A 25,799-nucleotide genomic window follows, 5' to 3' on the forward strand; every position below is an offset into this window, starting at 1 on the left:
ACTAATGAGAGCATATCCCAAGAATGATTTTCTATTAAATATTAATTAATTGACAAAATAAATAAGAACCAAAAGTTCAGATTTTCACTAAATTATATATTTTCACATTTTTTATTAATTTTTATTATTTTATTTAAACCTAATTGATCGTTAAGCAATGCATTTGAATGTCCCATTTTGTTAATCTCCATGGCTTCCAATAAATTTAATTTTCTACTTTTTGTAGCTGTAGATAAAATATCAAAATTGTCGTCAAAAATGTGTTTTTCTGTGTTTAACTGTGTAGCATAATTAGAATCTAGACTAATGTTTTTTAAACGCTCTTTCATGTTCATTAAGTTAAGTTAAGTTCGTTAAAGAACATGAAAGAGCATTTAAAACAATATAGATTCTAATTATGCTACACACTTAAACCCAGAAAAACACATTTTTGACGACAATTTTGATACGCAAAAAGTAGAAAATTAAATTTAAATTTAAATTATTTATTTAAAAATGAGGCATTCAAATGCATTGCTTAATTAGATTTAAATGCCTCTCCATTATTAAACTTAAATTCTCACAACATTAGTTAAGATTTTATTGTCATTTTTCGATATATATAGTAGCAAGTAGTTTGTAAATATTACATTTGATAAACATTGTTGTCGAAACAATTGTCATGTGAAAATATATAATTTAGTGAAAATTTAAACTTTTAGTTCTTATTTATTTTTATAAATGGATTTTCATCAAGCAAAAATTTAGATAGACCAACAAACATGTCATTTTTTAATAAAAATGAGTTAGTCGAACATCACTTATTTGTTCATACCAATTTCACATGCCAATTTGTTTTGTTTTTTTTTTTATTGAAATAACCGGTTTTACACCCCCGAACAAAGCAAAATCTACCTAAATAGACTTTTTTTTAAATATAAGGGACCAATCTTCACTAAATATACAAATACAAAACTGAGAAATCTAGAACCTAGATGGGGAACTTAAAGTATTACAAAGCGAGAGACAGAAGTATTGATATGCGATGTCGTATCGCACAAAAAGTACATTTAATTTTTATTTCGGTTTGAATGTAAACATTTTAAGAAAAATATCCAATGAACCGATAGAGAAGGGTAAGGTTGCAAGTGGTACTGCTTATTCTGGTGAGTATAGCGAACATTTTGTACTTACGGATCGGGAGACAGCGAACGAAAGGATCACCTGTGTGTCTCGTGGGACAAGTACAAATAGGGTTGTGATTAGAAACTTGACAGTGCGCTCCGATACCACAGGTGCCTGGGCAAGGATCTATGCATACTTGATTGAGACACGCCTTATTCAGGGCACATTCCGAACTAACAATGCATTCTGGTCTACACGTAGGAGGACTACCGCTATAACTTGGTATACAAGAACATACCGCCTGTCCATTGACTTCTTTGCATTGACTATTAGGTCCGCAAGGTGATGGACTGCAAGGATTTTTGGGAGGAGGTCCTAAGATAAAAAGATTCCATATCAAATTGGTATTTCGTCCCGGCTTCGTAAACACTTACTTTCTATAGGATTACACATTATAAATGCATTGCCTGAATATCCGGAATGGCATGTGCACATAGGGATATGACTGACAACTGTGCATTCGGCATTGATGCCGCAAGTTCCCGTACAAGGATTTTTGCATTTACTATTAATGCAGGTCAAGTGGCGAGGACAATCGTTATTCAATACGCATTCGGGTCTACAACCAGCGTACGGATCGCCTCGGTATTCGGGTATGCAACTACAAATTCCGTCATCGCACTGGGCATTGGGCCCGCATGGGGATGGATTGCACAAGTCGGACGAAATCGGTGCAATTTCTTGCGGTTTAAGATTACAATAACTGAAAGGGTCACCTACGTAACCTTCTGGACACGCGCAAGTAGGTGTGTGATTAATCACGGAACATAAGGCACCACTCCCGCACGCTCCGACACATGGATCTTTGCATTTTTGATTGATGCAGGCTAAATTGCTTTGGCATTCTGCGTTGATTAGACATTCAGGTCGACAGTTTGGAGGGCTACCTATAAAATTGATCGCGCACGAACATGCTGGCACGCCATTAACGTTATTGCATTGACTATTCGGACCACAGGGCGTAGGCACGCATGGGTTGCTAGTTACCGGTTCGATTATTTCAGTCATAGTAGGAATGGGTATGCATCTACTGAATGGGTCGCCCGTGAAGCCATGTCTGCAAGAGCATACCGGCCCATGATTTATCACACGACATTCGGCGTTGTTTCCGCACACATCCGGGCAAGGATTTTGACATTTTTTGTTGACACACGCTTTGCTCAGCGGACATTCTGAACTAGTCACGCATTCCGGCCTACAACCAGGAGGATTTCCGATAAATTCTGGTAAGCACGAACAGACAGATTGACCATTAATTTCTTTGCACTGACTATTCGGTCCGCACGGAGTCGGCTGGCAGGGATTCTGAGGTATGTCGTCTAAAATTGGAAAAATTAAAAACTTTATCCTTAGAGGATAGTTTTTTCTTACGTTTTGGGGGTATTAAATTGCAATAACTGAAAGGATCGCCGGTATATCCCCTGAGGCAAGTACACATTGGTAAATGATTGACCACCTGACATTCTGCATTTTGACCACACGTTCCGGGACAAGGATTTTGACATTTATTTTTAAGGCAAGCGTCATTATAAGGGCAATCTGTGTTTACAACACATTCGGGTCTGCAGCCTTCGTAAGGATTTCCGACATATTCTGGAAGACATTTGCATGATCCTGCACCATACTGTTCTCGGCATTCAGCATTCGGGCCGCATGGTGATGGGAAACACGGGGTTAGGTGTTCCTGAATTGGAATGGCTAAAAAATGCGAGTAAGACGTTGTTCTTATGGAATTTTTTAATTCCACTTACGGGGTTTTGGAGTACATTGGGCGAAGGGATCGCCCACGAAGCCTTCTACGCAAATGCAAATAGGGGCGTGACTAATTACTTGACATTCTGCGTTGGTGCCGCATATCCCAGGACAAGGGCTAGCACATTTATTATTTATGCAGGCCAATTGACTACTGCAGTCGCCATTTGATACACATTCCGGTTTACAATTCGGAGGCGATCCAATAAAGGTCGGCAAACAAGAACAAGATGGTGATTCTCCGATCGCCCTGCATTCAGAATTGGGGCCACACGGGCTGGGAATACACGGGTTTGATGGTTTAACTACTGCTTCTTCAGCTACAAACGCATGATTAGAAGGCAACCTTTTTTTACCAACAATAAATTTACCTAAAATGGGCGTGCATCTCACGAAAGGATTTCCAGTGTGCCCGGGCAAGCAAGCGCAAATCGGATTGTGATGCACCACTTGACATTGGGCTAAAATACCACAAACGCCAGGGCACGGATCGATACATTTTTGATTGACACAAGCTTGGTGCAGTAAGCATTCTTCACTTGTTACGCACTCAGGTCGGCAAGTTGGTGGACTACCTATGAAACCGGACAAGCAAGAACACACGGGTTGTTGGTTTACTTCTCTACACTGACTGTTTGGACCACATGGCGATGGGTTGCATGGTTTTTTAGGGGTTTCTGCTTAAATACAATAGTTGACTTGTTTTTGTTTTAATAGTTTACTTAAAAATGTTACCTGGTATTTTCGAACAAATGAGAAAAGCGTTGCCAGAGTAACCGTCTAAGCATGAACACATGGGTATGTGATCAATTACGTTGCACACTGCATTTTGTCCGCAAGTACCGGGACACGGATCTTTGCATTTGTGTCTAATGCAAGTCTTATCTCTCGGACAATCATTTGAAAGGACACACTCTGGTCTACATTCATTGTATGGATCGCCATGATAGTCCGGCAGACATGTGCATGTGCCATTCCTGCAAACGGAGTTGGGCCCACAGGGCGAAGGATTGCAGAGATTTACTGCTGGCGGTTCTTTTGCAGGTGGTTTGGGGGAGCAATAATTAAACGGATCTCCGGTATATCCTTCTGGACAGTTGCATACCGGCATGTGATTTATTACATTACAATGGGCTAGAGCACCACATGATCCAGGACATGGATCCAAACATTTGTGGTGGATGCATGCGAATTTGCTTGGACATTCCGAGTTGATGTTGCATTCGTGCCGACAATTTGGAGGACTGCCTAAGAAATCAGGTAAACACGAGCACGATGGCGTTTCGCCCAAATCTTTGCATTGGCTATTCGGACCACATGGAGAAGGAATACAGGGATTGGTTGCGATAATCGGAGAAACTTGTTCTAAAACGTTAATGTTTGGTATTAAGTTTCCTAAATTACAAGAGACAAGTCTTACGTGGGATATGATAGCAGCGTGTGAAAGCATCTCCTGTAAACTGATCTTTGCACGAGCATATTGGGCTGTGTCTAACAACGTGGCATATTGCGTTCAATCCGCACGTGCCTGGACACGGATCAACACACTTTTGATTAGAACATGCCTGATTCAAAGGACATTCTGTGCTAACAGTACATTCGGGTCTGCATGTGGGTGGATTTCCTATATAATTAATGAGGCAAGAGCACACAGCCTGACTATTTACTTCTCGGCATTGACTGTTTGGCCCACAAGGTGACGGTTGGCAAGGATTTGTTAGAATTTCATCGGTAGCTATAAAATTTCAAATTTGTGTAAATGACGGAGACTGAAGTTACAAAGACTTACATTTTATGTCAAGAGTACAGTATCTAAATGGATCACCGGTATATCCCGAATCGCATACGCATGAAGGTAAATGATTTATTACATGACAGATCGCATTCGAACCGCATGTTCCTGGGCATGGATCTTGACATTTATTATGTATACAAGCTTTGTTTGATAAGCAGTCTGAATTAAGAGTACATTCTGGTCGACAACCTTCGTACGGATTTCCAATGTATTCTGGGAGGCATAAACATGATCCCGCGCCATGCCTTTGACTGCATTTAGCATTTGCACCGCATGGTGAAGGCTCACACGGATTGATAATTTCTTGTACTGTGGGTTGCTGAGCATTGCAGTTTAGGAAGGGGTCACCCACATATCCGGACAAACACATGCAAATTGCTGTGTGACTGACAACTCGACATTCCGCATTTAATCCACAAATTCCAGTGCAAGGGTCTGCACATTTTCTGTTTATACAAGCGAGATGATTGCTACAGTCAGAATTGCTAACGCATTCGGGTCTGCAGTTAGGCGGAGTTCCATGAAAATCAGGCAGACAGGAGCACGAGTAGGATTCGCCTACCACTTTACATTGGGAGTTTACACCACAAGGAGATGGTTGACACGGGTTCACTTGTACTACCGGTTGAACTTCTTCACCTGGATTATGGAAGTTGTTACCAGCACTTTGATATAAAATCAAACAAAACTTACGTATAGGGTGACACATAGTAAACGGATCACCAGTGTATCGTGGCAAACAGCTGCAAATTGGGCTATGGTTTATCGTCTGACATTTGGCTTTCAAACCGCATGTTCCAGGGCATGGATCGATACATTTTTGATTGTGGCAGGCTTCGTTTAACGAACATTCTGAACTAGAGATACATTCTGGTCTACAGGAGGGGGGATTTCCGATATAGCCCGACACGCACGAACACACAGCTTGTCCGTTAATCTCTCTACATCGACTGTTTGCACCACAAGGATTTGGACTACAAGGATTTACTACCAATATATCTTCTGCAATATTAGAAAGACATGAATACGTTAGTCATCCAGATACGCGGACCAAATTTCACCTTTGATTATGTTACACCTGACAAAGGCGTTGCCTTGGTAACCTTGAATGCACGTGCACATTGGGATATGATTCGCCACTGTACATATAGCATTTACGCCGCAAGTGTTTATACATGGATCTATGCACTTATGTTTCGAACAGGCTTTATTGCTTGTACAATCGTCATTAAGAACACATTCCGGTCTGCAATCCACATAAGGATCTCCTTGATATTCGGGTTGGCAAGTACAAATTCCGTTCCTACAAAGTGCGTTGGCACCGCATGGTGTGGGCATACAAGGATCCGTCGTTTCGATTTCTAGATGTTTTATTTCGCAGAAATTGAAAGGGTTGCCTGTGTAACCTTCTAAACAATTACAAATTGGAATATGATTGATAATGTGACACACAGCGTTAGTTCCGCAGGATCCCAAACAAGGATCTTTGCATTTTTGATTGATACAAGCTAAATCGCTTGGACACTCGGAACTAATAAGGCATTCTGGTCTACAGTTGGGAGGAGACCCAACAAATCCTGGCAAACATGAACATGCCGGATGGCCACCGGTATCGCGACATTCAGAATTCAATCCGCATGGGGACGGTAGGCACGGATCGCTAGGGGTAATTTCCAATGGTGTAGGAATGACCACTACAATTTGAAATTTCAAGTTGTTTTGTTAACCTACCAATAAAGTATCTCCCGACAAATGATGCTTACGTGGCATTCGGTAACAGCGTGTAAATGGATCACCGGTATATGCAACTTTACAGCTGCATATCGGACTGTGATTTATAACTTTGCATTCCGAATTTAAACCGCACGTTCCTTGGCAAGGGTCTTTACACTTGTTATTAATGCACGATTTATCTTTTGGGCATTCGGAGCTTAATAAACATTCTGGTCGACAAGCCGGAGGACTTCCAACGAAATCAGGCAAACAGGAGCATACGGGTTGTTTATTGTTTACGCGACAATCACTGTTAGGGCCGCAAGGATTCGACTGGCATGGGTTTGATATGTCTTCAACAACAGCTGCAAGTATAGATTAATTATTTATTAGAATCGGGTAGGTTTTGGAACAACGTACGTTTAGGTAATTCATGGCAAAATCTGAAAGGATCTCCAGTGTAGCCTGCAATACAAGTGCAAGAAGGTGCGTGATTCAAGACGTAACATTCGGTGTTCGGACCACAAACTCCTGCACAAGGATGGATACATTTATTGTTCTGGCATGCTTTATTGAATGGACAATCGGAATTTACGGTACACTCTGGTCGACAGCCTTCGTAGGGATTTCCAAGGTATTCCGGCAAACAGGCACAAGAACCTGCACCACTTTGTTCTTTACAAATGGCATTGGCACCACAGGGAGACGGACTGCAGGGGCTAACGATTCCCACAACTATTTGTGAAATAGCACTGCAGCCGCTAAATGCATCACCCTCGAAACCGGCTAGACATACACAATTTGGAGTATGACTGACTACCCTACATTCAGCGTTTGGTCCGCACACGTCAACACAAGGATCTTGACATTTGCGATTGATACATGCCAAGTTATAAGCACATTCACTATTGGTAATGCATTGAGGCCTACAATTAGGGGGTGATCCGATGAATTCTTGTAAGCACGAGCAGGAAGGAATTCTATTTTTTAATATGCACTGGGAATTGGGACCACACGGCGAAGGCTCACACGGATTTGTTTGAACCACTGGTTCTTCTTCTGAAACGATGATTAGCTAGATGAAGTTAAAGGGTGGTAATTTTATACTTACGGGGTTTTGGTATACATTTGGTAAACGGATCACCAAAGAATTGTGCAGGGCAGCTACAGATGGGGTTATGGTTCACAACTTGGCATTTCGCATTAAGCCCACACGTTCCCGGGCAAGGATCGATGCATTTTTGATTGATACAAGCGTGCGTTAAAAGACACTCGGGGTTGGTGACACACTCTGGCCTACATGACGGGGGATTTCCCTTGAATCCAGAAACGCAAGAACATACTGCTTGGCCATTGAATTCTCTACATTGACTATTGGGTCCGCAGGGACTTGGTTGGCAGGAATTCGGTCGAGACAGTGCTAAAACGCATATTTTATTGTGGTTGTCTTTAAAATTGGGCAAATCGATCTTACAGTCGGGAAATCTACAGCGAACAAACGCATTGCCAACGTAGCCAGTGGGACAACTGCAGATGGGGATATGATTTTCGACCACACATATAGCACCCGTGCCGCAGGTCCCTGGACAAGGATCCCTGCACTTCATTCTCACACAAGCTTTATTTTTAGCACAGTCATCACTAACAACGCATTCAGGCCTACAGCCTGTGTGCGGATTGCCTTGATATTCGGGTTTGCAGGTGCATATTCCGTCCGCGCAAGCGGCGTTTGCACCACATGGCGAAGGATTACAAGGATCTTCTTCTATTACGGGTATTATTTCCGTGGGTTTCGGATAGCAATTAAGGAACGGATCTCCCACCATACCCGATGGACAGCTACAAATAGCGTTATGATATAAAACAGCGCAATCGGCGTTTAAACCGCATGATCCTGGACACGGATCTCGACATTTTTGATTCATACAAGCCATATTGCTTGAACAGTCCGAATTTACGGTGCATTCCGGTCTGCAATTGGGCGGAATTCCGACATATTCCGACACACAGGAACAGGAGGGCGTGGTACCGATACCGCGACATTGCGAATTTGGCCCGCAGGGTGAGGGCATGCAAGGATCAAAAAGCGCAACTTCTTGGAATATAGGGGGAGCTAAAATTGACGCGATTTTAAAAGCGTAAGCATTCGAACCGTGACGTTTCATCTTACGTGTTATTGGAACGCATCTGCTCAACGGGTCTCCCGTAAAATCGACGCGGCAGTTGCATATCGGGCTGTGATTGATGACGTGGCATTGCGAATTTGTGCCGCACGCGCCCGGACAAGGGTCTCTGCATTTCATGTTGACGCACGCTTTACTTAGCGGACATTCTGAACTTACTGCGCATTCCGGTCGGCAGTTTGGAGGGTTGCCTACGTAGTTGGGTACGCAAGAACATACGGCGTGGTCATTAATGACTCGACATTGACTATTAAGTCCGCAAGGCGACGGCGAGCACGGATCTCGGGGTTCGATTATATGAGCTATTATAGAAATAAGTGTCACAAATGAATAACTGAAATTTACGCTCGTGCTTACGTTCTTCTTGGTACGGAATGCAGTTGGTAAACGCGTTGCCTATATATCCCGGCAAGCAAGTGCAAGAGGGGAAGTGATTTATGACTTGACACGACGTGTCTGTCGCACAAGTACCGGGACACGGATCCGCGCATTTATTCGTAATACACGCTTTATTCGATGCGCAATCCGAGTTGTATATACATTCTGGTCTGCAAGCTTCGTACGGATTGCCGACGTATTCAGGTAAACATTGGCACGAACCGGCGCCATTTCTCGCATGACAAACGGCGTTCGTTCCGCAAGGGGACGGTCGACAGGGATCAAAACTTTCTTGTATCGGCAGTTGCTCTATAATTTAACATTTGGTCATGGAATTTTTAGGGGGGTCAGTATAACGCTCTGGCATTAGAACCGTTTAGGAAAGCGATATTATTTCGATTGCGTTCGCCATACGGATTATGTTTTGCTTTTTATTAGACGAATTTTTGCGATAGGCAAGCGTTTTCGGTCGTTTTAATTGTTAAGCGATTTCGTATTGTTGTTTCGGCATTGGGTGTGGCGGCGGGAAGGGGGAAGTTTTCGCTCACGCTCGTGAACCGCTCCTTTTTTTTATTAAGCTGTGTTATTTGTTTGGTATTTTTCGGCGCTAGGCGTTGTTGTAGTTGGCAATAGCATTTTGGGACGATATAATTAAAGGCGGGGGACGCATAGCAAAATTCCGCAACGCGTTCCTGCTGAAGCGCTCGCTGTTACCGTTGGGGGATTATCCTTACCTTGTTTCATCCCCGAAGCGCAGAAAGCGTTAATGTACAGCGAAAGCATGCTATCATATGATAAATAAAGAATGCTTCACGAGAAACACATTCTTAATAGTTATCAGATTTCAAATTTTCCAAATTTGGTTTCAAAGCGACTATAACCTGGAAGGCAAGAACAATTGTTTTTGGAGGTAGTGGTCATATAAAAGAAAATTTTCGTGGTTCAAAAGAGGACTCTTCGCACTGTCAAAAAATGCAATTTGGAGAGGGCTGTAGAGGGGTGTTCAAGGCTGAAGATATTTTTACTGTATATGCTTGATATATTTATGAAGCATTGATATTCCTTTTAAAAATCGAAAGGACTTCGAACTACAGATATTTCATAGATATAATACCAGAACCCTAAATGTAAATTACCCTATTCACCGTTTAACCTTAACTGAAAGGAGTCCTTAATACATGTGCCTGAGATTGTAGAATAAATTACCAAATGAGGTAAAAACAATTGCAAATCTAAAAATCTTTAAATACACAATAAAAAAGTTATTGATAGAGTTAGAACCTTATTCCATAGAAGATTTTTTCTGTAATATTTAAATAATTGTTTAATTAATACGATGCAATTGAAATTTGTAAGAATATCTAGTGCTTTTTCCTTTTTTGACGGCGATTTCCTTTGTGTTTGGTATATTATTTTTAGGTAATGTATTTATGACACAATGTGAAATAAAGTTGATTATTATTATTATATTATTATTCCTACACAACAATATTTAAGTTTTTTTAATGACCTCAAATTTTTTAAAGCAACTTTAGGAACCTACTTCTGTTTTTATTCTTGTAAACACATTGTATTTCGTTTTGATTGTTGCGATAAGTTAAACTGGCACCAAATCGCTTTTAACTTTCTCATGGCTGTTTAGAAAGCTCAAAGCATAAGCCAGTATTTTTATATGAAAATGTAAAAAAAATGAAGTAGATTTCGAAAAAAATTTTAAAAAATATGGTGTCATAAAAGAATCGCTATTGTTGATCAAAGAATGATTGAAAAAAATGTTATTGCCTCTCAGGTTGTAGCGGACTTGAAGTTATTTAACTAGTTTTTTTGAATTTTGGAACTCGGATAATAATTAAGACGACCACTCGGGTAGAGCGTTTTCCGTTCAGCTTTCTGTATGGGTTATTTTTTGGTTCCGCTTTCGATTTGGAGTATTGAGAAAATTTCGCAAAAATTTGCTCTATTGAAAATTGAGATAAATTGCAGCAAATTTTTGTTTTCAATAGAATTTTAGATTTATGGAATATTTATGTATTCATAGAAATTCAATCTTTTGAGATTTTACACTACTAAGTTTAGTATAATGAATTTTGTACATTATTTAGAAAATTGTAATTTGAAAAATTCAATTATAGATAGGTCACAACAAACGGAACACAGAACTATCTAGAAAGTACTACTAAACTTTGAACATGCAGCATGCATTCAACGAAAAACAATATCGGACATAATATTTTAAACAGTAATTTTGAACGAAAATTTTGACTTTTGATTTTGACAGTCCCTAGGAAATGTAAAATTGATCCTGATGCAGAACGGAGTGGGAAAAATTATTTTTCTAAGAGGACCCTTATTTGAAAAAATTTGAACTTAAATTTTCAAATATCTCGAATTATCTTGAATTAGTTGATGTTTCTTTGTGACGTGCTTGCGCCCTGATAAAAATCCATCATATTCGGATTATATGTCAAATAGGTTCGGGATCGGCGCTGTAAAAATAGCATTACCTTTTTCATGTATGTTAGGCATTCGGCGAAAAACGTAATATTTTTCATAATTTGCACTCTAAAATTATTGATCAATTTGGAGAGATCATATTAGCAAATGAATATCCCAAATATGTTTAGCATCTGAAATGGCGGATTTTGTGTGCTTATTTTTGTGGAAAAATTACAATTAAATATGCAAATGTCACTAACGTCAAAGAGAATTTTGGGCCGATATTGCTTCTCATCAAATTCGATACGAAAAAAAAATCATGCAACTTACGGGGCGTTTGAAGACATCCTCGGAACGGATCGCCTGTGAAACCGGGACTGCAGCTGCACACCGGACTGTGATTAACGACGTTACACAGGGCGTTCGCGCCGCAACTACCCGGACACGGATCGCGACACTTTTGATTAATACACGCGTGCGCATTCGGACACTCGTTATTGATCGTACACTCGGGCCTACAGTTCGGCGGAGTTCCGACGTAACTCTCGACGCACGAACACGCAGGCGTTTCACCACGCACTTGACATACCGAGTTCGGACCGCAGGGGCTTGGTCGGCAAGGATCCACAGGTACCACTTCTGTAATCAAAGAAAATGTTTACTGTTGGTACAATAGAACCGCACTAGAATTTTATGGTGGTGGTCTCGCATTGTTGGCTATCCAACTAAGGTTTTTGAATGTAATATGCAGATCAGGCATTCAAAACTCATAATACACAATGAAAGTGTGAAGCGGTTCGTTTTACAAAATATATTGGCAAAATGGCCTAGCTGTCTGTCCAAGTAAGGTTTTTGACTATAATATTACGCTGAAGATCAGTCATTTAATACTCATAATACACAATGAAAGTGTGAAGCTTTCGTTTTACAAAATATGTTGGCAAAATGGCCTAGCTGTCTGTCTAAGTAAGGTATTTGAATGTAATATGACGCTGAAGATCAGGAATTCAAAACTCATAATACACAATGAAAGTGTGAAGCGGTTCGTTTTACAAAATATATTGGCAAAATGGCCTAGCTGTCTGTCCAAGTAAGGTTTTTGACTATAATATTACGCTGAAGATCAGTCATTTAATACTCATAATACACAATGAAAGTGTGAAGCTTTCGTTTTACAAAATATGTTGGCAAAATGGCCTAGCTGTCTGTCTAAGTAAGGTATTTGAATGTAATATGACGCTGAAGATCAGGAATTCAAAACTCATAATACACAATGAAAGTGTGAAGCGGTTCGTTTTACAAAATATATTGGCAAAATGGCCTAGCTGTCTGTCCAAGTAAGGTTTTTGACTATAATATTACGCTGAAGATCAGTCATTTAATACTCATAATACACAATGAAAGTGTGAAGCTTTCGTTTTACAAAATATGTTGGCAAAATGGCCTAGCTGTCTGTCTAAGTAAGGTATTTGAATGTAATATGACGCTGAAGATCAGGAATTCAAAACTCATAATACACAATGAAAGTGTGAAGCGGTTCGTTTTACAAAATATATTGGCAAAATGGCCTAGCTGTCTGTCCAAGTAAGGTTTTTGACTATAATATTACGCTGAAGATCAGTCATTTAATACTCATAATACACAATGAAAGTGTGAAGCTTTCGTTTTACAAAATATGTTGGCAAAATGGCCTAGCTGTCTGTCTAAGTAAGGTATTTGAATGTAATATGACGCTGAAGATCAGGAATTCAAAACTCATAATACACAATGAAAGTGTGAAGCGGTTCGTTTTACAAAATATATTGGCAAAATGGCCTAGCTGTCTGTCCAAGTAAGGTTTTTGACTATAATATTACGCTGAAGATCAGTCATTTAATACTCATAATACACAATGAAAGTGTGAAGCTTTCGTTTTACAAAATATGTTGGCAAAATGGCCTAGCTGTCTGTCTAAATAAGGTATTTGAATGTAATATGACGCTGAAGATCAGGAATTCAAAACTCATAATACACAATGAAAGTGTGAAGCGGTTCGTTTTACAAAATATATTGGCAAAATGGCCTAGCTGTCTGTCCAAGTAAGGTTTTTGACTATAATATTACGCTGAAGATCAGTCATTTAATACTCATAATACACAATGAAAGTGTGAAGCTTTCGTTTTACAAAATATGTTGGCAAAATGGCCTAGCTGTCTGTCTAAGTAAGGTATTTGAATGTAATATGACGCTGAAGATCAGGAATTCAAAACTCATAATACACAATGAAAGTGTGAAGCTTTCGTTTTACAAAATATGTTGGCAAAATGGCCTAGCTGTCTGTCTAAGTAAGGTATTTGAATGTAATATGACGCTGAAGATCAGGAATTCAAAACTCATAATACACAATGAAAGTGTGAAGCGGTTCGTTTTACAAAATATATTGGCAAAATGGCCTAGCTGTCTGTCCAAGTAAGGTTTCTGAATGTAATATTACGCTGAAGATCAGGCATTTAATACTCATAATACACAATGAAAGTGTGAAGCGGTTCGTTTTGCAAAATATGTTGGCAAAATGGCCTAGCTGTCTGTCCAAGTAAGGTTTTTGAATATAATATTACGATGAAGATCAGGCATTTAATACTCATAATACACAATGAAAGTGTAAAGCGGTTCGTTTTACAAAATATATTGGCAAAATGGCCTAGCTGTCTGTCCAAGTAAGGTTTTTGAATATAATATTACGCTGAAGATCAGGCATTTAATACTCATAATACACAATGAAAGTGTGAAGCTTTCGTTTTACAAAATATATTGGCAAAATGGCCTAGCTGTCTGTCCAAGTAAGGTTTCTGAATGTAATATTACGCTGAAGATCAGGCATTTAATACTCATAATACACAATGAAAGTGTGAAGCGGTTCGTTTTACAAAATATATTGGCAAAATGGCCTAGCTGTCTGTCCAAGTAAGGTTTCTGAATGTAATATTACGCTGAAGATCAGGCATTTAATACTCATAATACACAATGAAAGTGTGAAGCGGTTCGTTTTGCACAATATGTTGGCAAAATGGCCTAGCTGTCTGTCCAAGTAAGGTTTTTGGATGTAATATTACGCTGAAGATCAGGCATTTAATACTCATAGTACACAATGACAGTGTGAAGCTTTCGTTTTACATAATATGTTGGCAAAATGGCCTAGCTGTCTGTCTAAGTAAGGTATTTGAATGTAATATGACGCTGAAGATCAGGAATTCAAAACTCATAATACACAATGAAAGTGTGAAGCGGTTCGTTTTACAAAATATATTGGCAAAATGGCCTAGCTGTCTGTCCAAGTAAGGTTTCTGAATGTAATATTACGCTGAAGATCAGGCATTTAATACTCATAGTACACAATGACAGTGTGAAGCTTTCGTTTTACAAAATATGTTGGCAAAATGGCCTAGCTGTCTGTCTAAGTAAGGTATTTGAATGTAATATGACGCTGAAGATCAGGAATTCAAAACTCATAATACACAATGAAAGTGTGAAGCGGTTCGTTTTGCACAATATGTTGGCAAAATGGCCTAGCTGTCTGTCCAAGTAAGGTTTTTGGATGTAATATTACGCTGAAGATCAGGCATTTAATACTCATAGTACACAATGACAGTGTGAAGCTTTCGTTTTACAAAATATGTTGGAAAAATGGCCTAGCTGTCTGTCTAAGTAAGGTATTTGAATGTAATATGACGCTGAAGATCAGGAATTCAAAACTCATAATACACAATGAAAGTGTGAAGCGGTTCGTTTTACAAAATATATTGGCAAAATGGCCTAGCTGTCTGTCCAAGTAAGGTTTCTGAATGTAATATTACGCTGAAGATCAGGCATTTAATACTCATAATACACAATGAAAGTGTGAAGCGGTTCGTTTTGCAAAATATGTTGGCAAAATGGCCTAGCTGTCTGTCCAAATAAGGTTTTTGAATATAATATTACGCTGAAGATCAGGCATTTAATACTCATAGTACACAATGACAGTGTGAAGCTTTCGTTTTACAAAATATGTTGGCAAAATGGCCTAGCTGTCTGTCTAAGTAAGGTATTTGAATGTAATATGACGCTGAAGATCAGGAATTCAAAACTCATAATACACAATGAAAGTGTGAAGCGGTTCGTTTTGCACAATATGTTGGCAAAATGGCCTAGCTGTCTGTCCAAGTAAGGTTTTTGGATGTAATATTACGCTGAAGATCAGGCATTTAATACTCATAGTACACAATGACAGTGTGAAGCTTTCGTTTTACAAAATATGTTGGAAAAATGGCCTAGCTGCCTGTCTAAGTAAGGTATTTGAATGTAATATGACGCTGAAGATCAGGAATTCAAAACTCATAATACACAATGAAAGTGTGAAGCGGTTCGTTTTACAAAATATATTGGCAAAATGGCCTAGCTGTCTCTGCAATTAAGGTTTTTGAATGTAATATTACGCTGAAGATCAAGCATTCAAAACTGATAATACACAATGAGAGTGTGAAGGGGTTGGTTTTACAAAATATTAGGTTGCAGTATCCGGAACTCGATTATTATATTTGCCGGAAAATATAAGTTAGCCAATAAAATAAGGAAATACTTATTAACCTTTTGGTGCAGGATAACACCTAGTGAAGGGGTCTCCGGTGTTTCCTTCTATGCAGCTGCAAATGGGATTGTGATTGACGACCTGGCAATTCGCGCTAACGCCGCAAGTGCCCGGGCATGGATCGCTACATTTGTTATTGAGGCATGCCTGAGTTAGTTGACACTCGGCGCTGACGACACATTCGGGGCGACACTGAGGCGGACCTCCGATCATACCCTGCTGGCAAGAACAGACAGCGACGCCGTTGTTGATTTTGCATACGCTGTTCGGCCCGCAAGGTGACGGCTGGCATGGGTTTTGTTGTTCTGAGAAAAAAAAAGAACTATGATGGAATGAAGTTAAAATAGAAAGGCTGAAAAGGCTTACCAATTCTTTTGATGGGTCTACATTGCGTAAATGGATCGCCCTCGTAACCATTTAGGCAGCTGCAAGTTGGAATATGATTAACGACATCACATACGGCTTCCCGACCACATGTTCCCGGGCACGGATCTATACACCTCAAATTGCTACATGCCATTTTCGGGGAACAGTCGGTATTCATTGTACACTCCGGCTTACAACCTCTATAAGGATCACCCAAATAGAGAGATATGCAGGAGCATATTCCGTTATTACACTGGGCATTAGGTCCGCAAGGTGAAGGATTACATGGATCCTTTGGCCTTTCCACTAATTTTGGCTGCTCTTTGATACATTCCACAAATGTGTTGCCTTCATAACCAGGTAGACAACTGCAGATTGGTATATGGTTCTGTACTCTGCACTCAGTATTAAACCCACAGGAACCTTCACAAGGGTTTTTGCATTTTTCCGCTATACACGCCAAGTCTGACGGACAATCTGTATTAACCACACACTCAGGTCTGCAGTTCGGGGGCGTTCCGATATAATTTGATTTACAGCTGCAGGACGGCGATCCGTTTATTTCCCTACATTCGGAATTTGGCCCGCATGGGGATGGAATGCAGAGATTGGTTCGTTCGGGTGGCGTCGGCGGCCGACGTGGAATTTCGTAACATCTGGTGAACGGGTCGCCTGTTAAGCCTGGTGAACAACTGCAGATTGGATTGTGATTGATAACTTCACATTTCGCCCCGACGCCGCACGTTCCGACGCAGGGATTGGCACATTTGAATTTATGGCACGCTCGATTTTGAGGACACTCTGAACTGACGACACATTCCGGTTTGCAATTCGGAGGAGATCCGGTATACTCCGCAAGGCAGGAGCATACAGCTTGGCTGTTAATGTTGCGACACTGGCTATTAGGGCCGCATGGTGATGGATTGCATGGGTTTTCTAATACTGTTGGTTCTGTGGGAGCTATAAAAATTTCAACAACACATTTAGCGGATGTCAGTCGTATTCATAAGTATTTACACGATGTTTGAGCAATTTTTCTGGATTTCAGATACTAACTAGGCTCATCGAAATAAGTAGAAAACGATAAGATTGCTTAGTTTCTAATTTTTTAAAACTGATAATACTTAACTCTTGAGAATTTGGTTTACCACGTATAATTATTTATTATTCTCACTTCATTTACGGACATCTCGATGTCGGTAGCATTCAGTCAATTTCGAAAGTTTTGATTAGAGTATATATCATATGAAATTAACTCACCTATCGCAGGAGAACAATAGTGGAAAGCATCTCCTGTGAATCCGGACACACATGAACAGGTCGGTATGTGATTGATAACAGAACATTCGGCGTTCTGGCCACAAGTTCCCGGACAAGGATCGGCACATTTGTTTCGTATACAAGCCTTGTTCGTCGGACAGTCTGAGCTTAGCACGCATTCTGGTCGGCAGCCCTCGTATGGATTCCCTTGGTAATCTTCGATACAAACGCAAGAGCCTGCACCGTTTCTTTGCTTGCAGATCGCATTCGCTCCACACGGGGACGGTTCGCATGGATTAATCGGTTCCGCCGGTTGCAAGCTGCATTGTACGAATGGGTTTCCCGTAAAACCGGAAGAACAAGAACACGACACAGCGTGTGATATGACGTGACACTCGGCGTTCGCGCCGCAGCTGCCAGGACATGGATCTCGACACTTGTTATTGATGCATGCCTGAGTTGTGGGACAGTCGGGATTGATAACGCATTCAGGACGACAGTTCGGGGAATGACCGATATACCCTTCTAAGCAGGCGCACGAAGGGTTTTCTCCCACTACTTGGCAAATCGAATGAGGTCCGCAAGGTGAAGGTTCGCAAGGGTTGGTCGGTTGACGTTGTGGAGGTTCAAATGGAATATCATAACAATTTTGGAAGGGATCGCCTGTCTGCCGTTCAGCACAGCTACATATAGGACTATGGTTGCGTACTTCGCACCGAGCTCCGATTCCGCAAGAGCCCGGGCACGGATCTATGCATTTCTGATTAATGCAGGCTTTGTTTGGCTGGCATTCCATGCTGACAACACATTCTGGTCTACAGTTCGGAGGCGTACCTTGGAAATTTTGCAGGCAAGAGCAAACTGCTTGTTCGTTAACGTTCTTGCATTGACTATTTGGTCCGCACGGTGGCGGATAACAGGGGTCGAGTCTTTCCACAGCTTTGGGTTGGTCTTGGATCCGACATAGAGCGAACGGATCACCGGTATAACCATCCGAGCAGGAACAAGTTGGTATATGGTTGATAACATCGCATCTCGCATTCTGACCGCATGTTCCCGGGCACGGATCTACGCATTTATTTCTAATACAAGCTTTGTCTCGAGAACATTCATCGCTTAGGATACATTCAGGTCGACATGAGTCGTAAGGGTTCCCGAGATATTCTGGTAAACAGGTGCATATTCCATCATTGCACTGAGCATTGGCGCCGCAAGGCGAAGGATTGCATGGATCATGGACGGTGGGTGCGGTGGTCGCTGGTACAATAGAGCAGTAGGTGAAAGGATCTCCTGTGTATCCCTCCGCGCAAGAACAAATGGGAATGTGATTGATTACACTGCAAACTGCATCCGAACCACACGAACCGGCACATGGATCTTTGCATTTGAGATTGATACAAGCGAGGGAACTACCACATTCGGAGCTAAGTACGCATTCCGGCCGACAATTGGGTGGGGCTCCTATGTAATTCGGTAAACAGGAACATGTTGGCGAGCTTCCCATTATTTTGCATTGTGAATTGGGACCGCAAGGGGAAGGATAACAAGAGGGCCGCGGAGACTCGGTAGTCGGAGGTTCCAAGACTTCATGGGGGGTACATCTTGTAAATGGATCGCCTGTATGTCCTGGAGGACACGCGCATATAGGATTGTGGTTTTTGGTTGTACACTGTGCTCCTAAGCCGCAGGTGTTGGGGCATGGATCGTTACATTTTTGGTTAATGCACGCTCTGTCTAGAGAACACTCGGAGTTAACTACGCATTCCGGTCTACAACCTGGAGGAGATCCGACATAATCAGCCAAACACGAGCACACTGCTTGCTGATTGACGTTTCTACATTGACTATTTGGTCCGCATGGCGATGGCTGACACGGGTTGACCACTTTCGGCGGAGCTACTATTTCTTTACATAGTAAGAATGGGTCGCCGGTAAAACCAGAAGGACAAGTGCAGGTTGGCACGTGATTATGTACGGTACATTCGGCTAATACCCCGCAAGTACCGGGACAAGGATCTTTACATCTGAAAGTGACGCAAGCTAAATTAGGTTTGCAATCCGAATTCGCTTCGCATTCTCTGTGACATCCGCGTTCGCTGTCGTATGGATTGCCCTGATAATCCGGAGGACAGAAGCAAGCACCTGCTCCATTCTTTTCGCGACACTCAGCGTTCGGTCCACATGGCGACGGGAAGCAAGGAGACGATGGGGTTTTTTCAGTAGCTGTGAACAAAATTAAAGCGTTAGCGTTGTCACTATTAACGTGACCAGCAAAGCGCTTACAGATTATAGGCAAAGAACATGATTGAGTAGGTTCTCCGACATAGCCCGGAAAACAAGAACACATCGCTTTATGATTTACTACGGTACATTGAGCATTTAGTCCGCAAACGTTGGAACAAGGATCTCTACATTTTTCACTTTTGCAAGCCAGATGATTGGGGCATTCAGAGTCGTTTAAACATTCTGGTCGGCAATTTGGAGGGCGACCAATAAAGTTTTGTAGACAAGAGCATGCAGGTTGCGAACCAATCACTCTACATTGTGAATTTGGTCCACAAGGTGAAGGTATACAAGGATTACTAGATTCTGTAGTAGTGGGTACTAAAATACAAAGTTCAGTTAAGATCAGATAAAGTTCAGAATAGGAGAAAGAACATACATTCAGCTTTAGAACAACGCGAAAACGGTTCTCCCGTATACCCCGGCAAACAGCTACATATGGGATTGTGATTGACAACTCTACATTCGGCATTGATGCCGCACGTTCCTGGACAAGGGTCCACACATTTTTGTGATTTACATGCTTTATCTTGTACACAATCGGAACTAACTACGCATTCCGGTCTACATGTGGGAGGTGATCCTATATATCCAACGCTACAGGAGCATACCGCGTGGCCGTTAACTTCTCGACATTCACTATAGGGCCCACAAGGCGAAGGCTGGCAAGGATTTTGAGGTTCTTCTACAACTTTTTTTCGGAAACAATAATTAAACAAATGAACAGTTTTTCGGAATTAGTATTACTATAAAGCCTTCTCTACTATTTTTAGGAGTCTACTTTCATCTACGGTTAACTACAATTAGTGCTACAACTCTTTTCTCAAAGGGTGTTAGAGGGTTAATCATATACGTGTATGTTCTTACTGGCTTGTATAAGGTTGCACAGTCTAGTTGGTTCCCCAGTATAACCTGGTATGCACATACAAGAAGGTGCGTGGTTTACTACTGTACATTCGGAATTTAGTCCACAAGAGCCGGGACAAGGATCGATACATTTATTATTTACACATGCTCTACTTCTGTCACAATCCGAGTTCGTGACACACTCGGGTCTGCATCCTGCGTAAGGATCTCCCAAGTATTCCGGCAGGCATGCGCAAGATCCTGCCCCGTTTCTTTCTTTGCATACCGCATTAGCGCCACATGGCGAAGGATTACAAGGAGTTGGAGGTTCCTCAGTAACAGGAGCTGAAATTGAAAGTATAGACAGAGAGTAGGTAGAAGGTAGAGACTAGAAAAGCGCATATATAGGAAGCATAGTCCTTACAGAGCGGTATCGCGATGCACCCATTGAACGGATCTCCGGTATAACCCTCGTAGCATTGACAAACGGGCCTGTGTTTGATTACTACGCATTCGGTGAAAGAGCCACAGGACCCCGGACAAGGATCTTTACATTTTTCATTTTGACATGCTAGATTTCCAGGACATTCTGCGTTAATTGTACATTCCGGTCTACAGTTTGGAGATCGTCCTATAAAGTTAGGCAAACAAGAGCACGCCGCTTGCGCATTGATAACTTTACACTGCGAGTTTGGTCCGCAGGGTGATGGAGAGCAAGGGTTTCCGCTTGGCTCTTCAACCGGTTCTACAAGTAGGAAAAACAGTCAAGGGTAAGCGAGAAAGAGCGAAATAAGGGATCGAGAAGTTCTTACTTGGTCGTTCAACGCATCTTACAAAAGGATCCCCCACATAGTTTTCTATGCAGCTACATATAGGATTGTGATTTACTACTTGACATTTGCTTTTAATTCCGCAAGTTCCCGGACACGGATCGACGCATTTCGAGTTTATACATGCTTTGTTTTGCGTGCACTCTGAGCTAACCACGCATTCGGGTCTGCACGCAGGTGGAACACCTATGTAAGTCGGTAGACAAGAACATACTGCGCGATCGTTTATGTTTTTACATGCGCTATAAGGTCCACATGGCGAAGGCATGCAAGGATCAGTTTTAGGTTCTTCCACAACTAAGAATAGAAGGTATAGATATAGGGCACACATAAATATTGGTACATCTTACTACGACTCGGGCGGCAAGATGTAAATGGATTGCCACTGTATCCCGATAAGCACGTGCAGGACGGCGCGTGGTTGGTAACTACGCATTCCGCGTTTATGCCGCATGTTCCCGGACATGGATCGGCACATTTGTTATTAATGCATGATCGGTCTTTGGCACAGTCGGAGTTTGTTACACATTCGGGTCTACAGCCGGTGTATGGATCACCGAAATATTCGGGAAGGCACGCGCAAGATCCTGCGCCATTTCTTTCTTTACATTCAGCGTTAGCACCGCATGGCGATGGCTTGCAGGGCGTTCGTTTTTCTTCCGGTGGTGGCGCAACTAAAATTAAGTGGGAACGCTCTTGAAACGCTTCAGTAATTTGACGGTAATAATCCTCACTTGGAATAATAATACAGCCAGAAAACGGATCTCCGGTATAGCCATTATAACAAGAACAAGCGGGTCGATGACTGATAACTGTGCATTCCGCGTTGATTCCACACGATCCCGGACAGGGATCTACGCATCTCTCTCTTTGGCAGGCCAAATTGCCTGAGCATTCTTCGTTAATTTTACATTCGGGTCTACAATTTGGTGGTCGACCGATATAATTCTGCACGCAGGAACACGCCGGAGTGGAACCGACCACCCTACACTCGGAATTGGGACCGCATGGAGATGGTATACATGGATCGGTCGGCGGGAGTATTTCCTCTAACGAAATTAGCGATTTATTAAAAAATGAATTCTTGTGAGAGGAAGACTTACTCTCCTCAGGTAGACATCTTGTAAAGGGCTCCCCGGTATAACCGGGCGTGCAACTACATATCGGGTTGTGATTTACAACGTTGCACCGAGCATTGATACCGCAGGTCCCTGGGCAAGGGTCTTGACATCGATTATTAATACAGGCCCGATTTAATGGACATTCGGCACTTATCATACACTCAGGTCTACAAGTGGGTGGCGAACCAATATAATTGGATTGACAAGAGCACACGGCGTGGCCGTTTACATCTCGACACTGACTGTACGGTCCGCAAGGTGAAGGTTGGCATGGATCCACGTTTTCTTCCTCAATTACTACAAGACTCCTTCGTTTAACCAGAAAAAATACTCTTTCACTCTCAGAACCTACCTTGAACCAGCAAATGACAGGAACTCTGCGGGTTTCCCGTGTAACCATCAAAACAGAAACACATCGGTATATGGTTTGATATCTGACATTCGGCATTTACGCCGCAAGTTCCAGGGCAAGGGTCTCGACAGTTGTTATTTACGCAGGCTTTGTTTCTCGGGCAATCAGAATTTGTTATGCATTCAGGTCGACAACCTGTATACGGGTCGCCAAAATATTCCGCTACACATGTACAAGAACCGGCACCGTTTCGTTCTTTGCAAATTGCGTTAGCACCACAGGGGGAAGGATTGCAAGGTTGCGGTTCCTCTTCCACGGGTTGTCTGATAGCGATAATCGTGCATCCGTTGAAAGGATCACCGGTATAACCTTCATCGCAATGGCAATTTGGGGAATGATTTCTCACGACGCAACCTGCGTTAGTTCCACACGAGCCCGGACAGGGATCTTTGCATTTCTCATTAATACAAGCCAGATGACCGGGACATTCCTGATTGAGTTTACATTCTGGTCTACAATTAGGAGCACGGCCAATATAATTCGGTAGACACGAACAAGCAACTTGGTCTCCGATTAATCGACATTCGGAATTGGGACCGCACGGAGACGGAACGCAAGAGTTGCGAGTGGGTTCAGGTCGTTCTAAAATGACGGAATTCGTTATTTCATCTTTAGAAGATGTTTTAGTAGTCTTACTCTCTTCTTCGGTGCAGCGAATGAAAGGATCTCCCGTAAGTCCTGGTGGACAACTGCATATAGGGTTGTGATTTAGGGTATTGCAGCGCGCGTTGATCCCGCACGTGCCTGGACAAGGATCTCTACATTTTTGGTTAATGCAAGACTTATCGTGTTCGCACTCAGAACTAACAACGCATTCGGGTCTGCAGTTTGGTGGAGTGCCAACATAATTTACTTGGCAAGAGCATACCGCGTGACCATTTATTTCTCTGCACTGTGCGTATAAACCACACGGAGATGGCATGCAAGGATCATAGGACTCTATTACAGCTATAAGAAACATGTGATGACGTTGTGTCTACTAAAGTGTTTTGGTTTATCTTACTTGGCACAATTGGTTTTATATGACACGACTTGAGCGGATCCCCGATATATCCAGGGAGACATTCGCAGGTGGGTACGTGGTTGTAGACTTGACATTCGGCGTTTATGCCGCAAGTGCCCAAACAAGGATTTTGACATTTACTGTTAATGCAAGACCTATCTCTAGGGCAATCTGAATTCATCACGCATTCAGGGCGGCATCCCGTGTATGGATCCCCGACGTGATCTAAAATACACTTACACGACCCTGCCCCGTTAAGTTCCCTACATTCGGCATTGGCTCCGCAAGGGGATGGATTGCATGGGTGAGGCGGTTCTTCGATCGGAACAACTAAAATTCGAAACCGAATTCGAGGCAAAGTATTGGGACTTGGTGACAGTCTTACATTCTTGGCATCCAAGAAAGGGGTCACCCGTGTATCCTTCGAAACAATAACAAATGGGAACGTGATTCACTGTTTTGCATTCGGTATTCAAACCGCATGATCCCTTGCAAGGATCTTTGCAACGTTGGTTGACGCAAGCCAAATTCGACGGGCATTCTGAATTTACAATACATTCCGGTTTACAATTCGGCGGACTACCGAAATAATCTTTGAGGCAAGAGCAAACCGCTCGGTCATTTTGTATAGTGCATTCACCAAATACGCCGCAAGGGCTGGGTATGCAAGGGTTTTGCTTTTCGACTACCACAATTTGTTCTGAAATGAAGCCAGTATTTGGTATTGGATGTGATATGAACGGAAACTGTCATGAAGCGGACAGGATCTTCAAGTTTCCGATTTCAATTATACAATGCAAGCCTCTACCTGGGAATAAATTAACTTTCGCATACAAATTTGAGATATGATCTTATCGGTTTTTTTTTCAATAAAAAAACAAATTTTCAAAGGTAAATCAAGTTCCAAATTTCACATTTTTATTGATTGTCAATTAAAATGAAAAAAAACTTAGGAGTGATGATGGTCAATTGAGATACATTTCTAATTTATGTAAAAAGATTTATATAACCCTCAAAATGCTATATGCAAATTAAAATATATTGAATTTTTAAGTAGAAAAAAAAACTCTCTGAGGCATGCATCCTTTCTAAAGTTATATAGTGTCTTCCATTGTATTATCCATTCTTAACCGTTGCTGATAAATCCACGATTATAAAAAATCCAGAATAGCTGTGCCCGATTCGTTTATGGTTTGAGAAAGTTTGATCGTATATCAGAAAAAATATTTCCGTTGAAAAGGCTCAAAACTAAATACCTGGTTCAATGTATACTCGCAATTTTTGTATTTAAGTTTATGAAATATTCTTTACCAACGTACCTGACAGATTGCTTAGTGTTTCTGTATGAAATTCACAATTCTTCTCTAATGATAATAATAATAAATATTTTGCATCCAGTTCAGCATTTAGGAAAAAGTTTAAGATCCATTTATTGAAATTACAATGGTCTCTGTCATAAATAAATTAATATTTTACCAATAATGAATGTTTAGACTCTTATTATTATTATAGCTTTTTGTTTCATTATTATTGTAATATTATGTTGATGTTGAGTAGCTAAAATCAAGATGCTAAGCTAGACTTCGCCGTTTGAGATGTTTACTTATAGTAGTTTGTATTGCTATTAAGTGATTCTGTCTAAATCTTGTGCAAT

The 25,799-nt window shown here is 41.4% G+C and overlaps 1 protein-coding gene across 1 annotated transcript in view; it reads right to left on the reverse strand.

Moving 5' to 3' along the window:
* The window catches only part of LOC132703623 (uncharacterized), a 209,267-nt gene that overhangs the window by 50,915 nt on the left and 132,553 nt on the right, over nucleotides 1-25,799 (reverse strand). The window contains exons 35-65 of the mRNA XM_060672989.1: nucleotides 24,531-24,845; nucleotides 24,146-24,475; nucleotides 23,779-24,090; nucleotides 23,083-23,724; nucleotides 22,344-23,027; nucleotides 21,960-22,283; nucleotides 21,592-21,906; nucleotides 21,204-21,524; nucleotides 20,801-21,124; nucleotides 20,313-20,624; nucleotides 19,934-20,254; nucleotides 17,651-19,873; nucleotides 16,391-17,350; nucleotides 16,024-16,329; nucleotides 11,752-12,060; nucleotides 8,965-9,294; nucleotides 8,595-8,909; nucleotides 7,899-8,537; nucleotides 7,536-7,844; nucleotides 6,845-7,483; nucleotides 6,475-6,789; nucleotides 5,773-6,405; nucleotides 5,405-5,713; nucleotides 4,706-5,350; nucleotides 4,337-4,651; nucleotides 3,652-4,281; nucleotides 3,288-3,596; nucleotides 2,916-3,236; nucleotides 2,536-2,862; nucleotides 1,539-2,483; nucleotides 1,174-1,479 (exon numbers count right to left, since the gene is read on the reverse strand). Of these exons, the coding sequence (XP_060528972.1) occupies nucleotides 1,174-1,479; nucleotides 1,539-2,483; nucleotides 2,536-2,862; nucleotides 2,916-3,236; nucleotides 3,288-3,596; nucleotides 3,652-4,281; nucleotides 4,337-4,651; nucleotides 4,706-5,350; nucleotides 5,405-5,713; nucleotides 5,773-6,405; nucleotides 6,475-6,789; nucleotides 6,845-7,483; nucleotides 7,536-7,844; nucleotides 7,899-8,537; nucleotides 8,595-8,909; nucleotides 8,965-9,294; nucleotides 11,752-12,060; nucleotides 16,024-16,329; nucleotides 16,391-17,350; nucleotides 17,651-19,873; nucleotides 19,934-20,254; nucleotides 20,313-20,624; nucleotides 20,801-21,124; nucleotides 21,204-21,524; nucleotides 21,592-21,906; nucleotides 21,960-22,283; nucleotides 22,344-23,027; nucleotides 23,083-23,724; nucleotides 23,779-24,090; nucleotides 24,146-24,475; nucleotides 24,531-24,845 (15,285 nt within the window). The remainder of the gene's footprint in view (nucleotides 1-1,173; nucleotides 1,480-1,538; nucleotides 2,484-2,535; nucleotides 2,863-2,915; nucleotides 3,237-3,287; nucleotides 3,597-3,651; nucleotides 4,282-4,336; nucleotides 4,652-4,705; nucleotides 5,351-5,404; nucleotides 5,714-5,772; nucleotides 6,406-6,474; nucleotides 6,790-6,844; nucleotides 7,484-7,535; nucleotides 7,845-7,898; nucleotides 8,538-8,594; nucleotides 8,910-8,964; nucleotides 9,295-11,751; nucleotides 12,061-16,023; nucleotides 16,330-16,390; nucleotides 17,351-17,650; nucleotides 19,874-19,933; nucleotides 20,255-20,312; nucleotides 20,625-20,800; nucleotides 21,125-21,203; nucleotides 21,525-21,591; nucleotides 21,907-21,959; nucleotides 22,284-22,343; nucleotides 23,028-23,082; nucleotides 23,725-23,778; nucleotides 24,091-24,145; nucleotides 24,476-24,530; nucleotides 24,846-25,799) is intronic.

This window comes from Cylas formicarius, unplaced genomic scaffold (assembly GCF_029955315.1).
Source record: "Cylas formicarius isolate icCylForm1 unplaced genomic scaffold, icCylForm1.1 PGA_scaffold_6__28_contigs__length_40554024, whole genome shotgun sequence".
In the NCBI taxonomy this organism is placed as follows: Eukaryota; Metazoa; Arthropoda; class Insecta; order Coleoptera; family Brentidae; genus Cylas; species Cylas formicarius.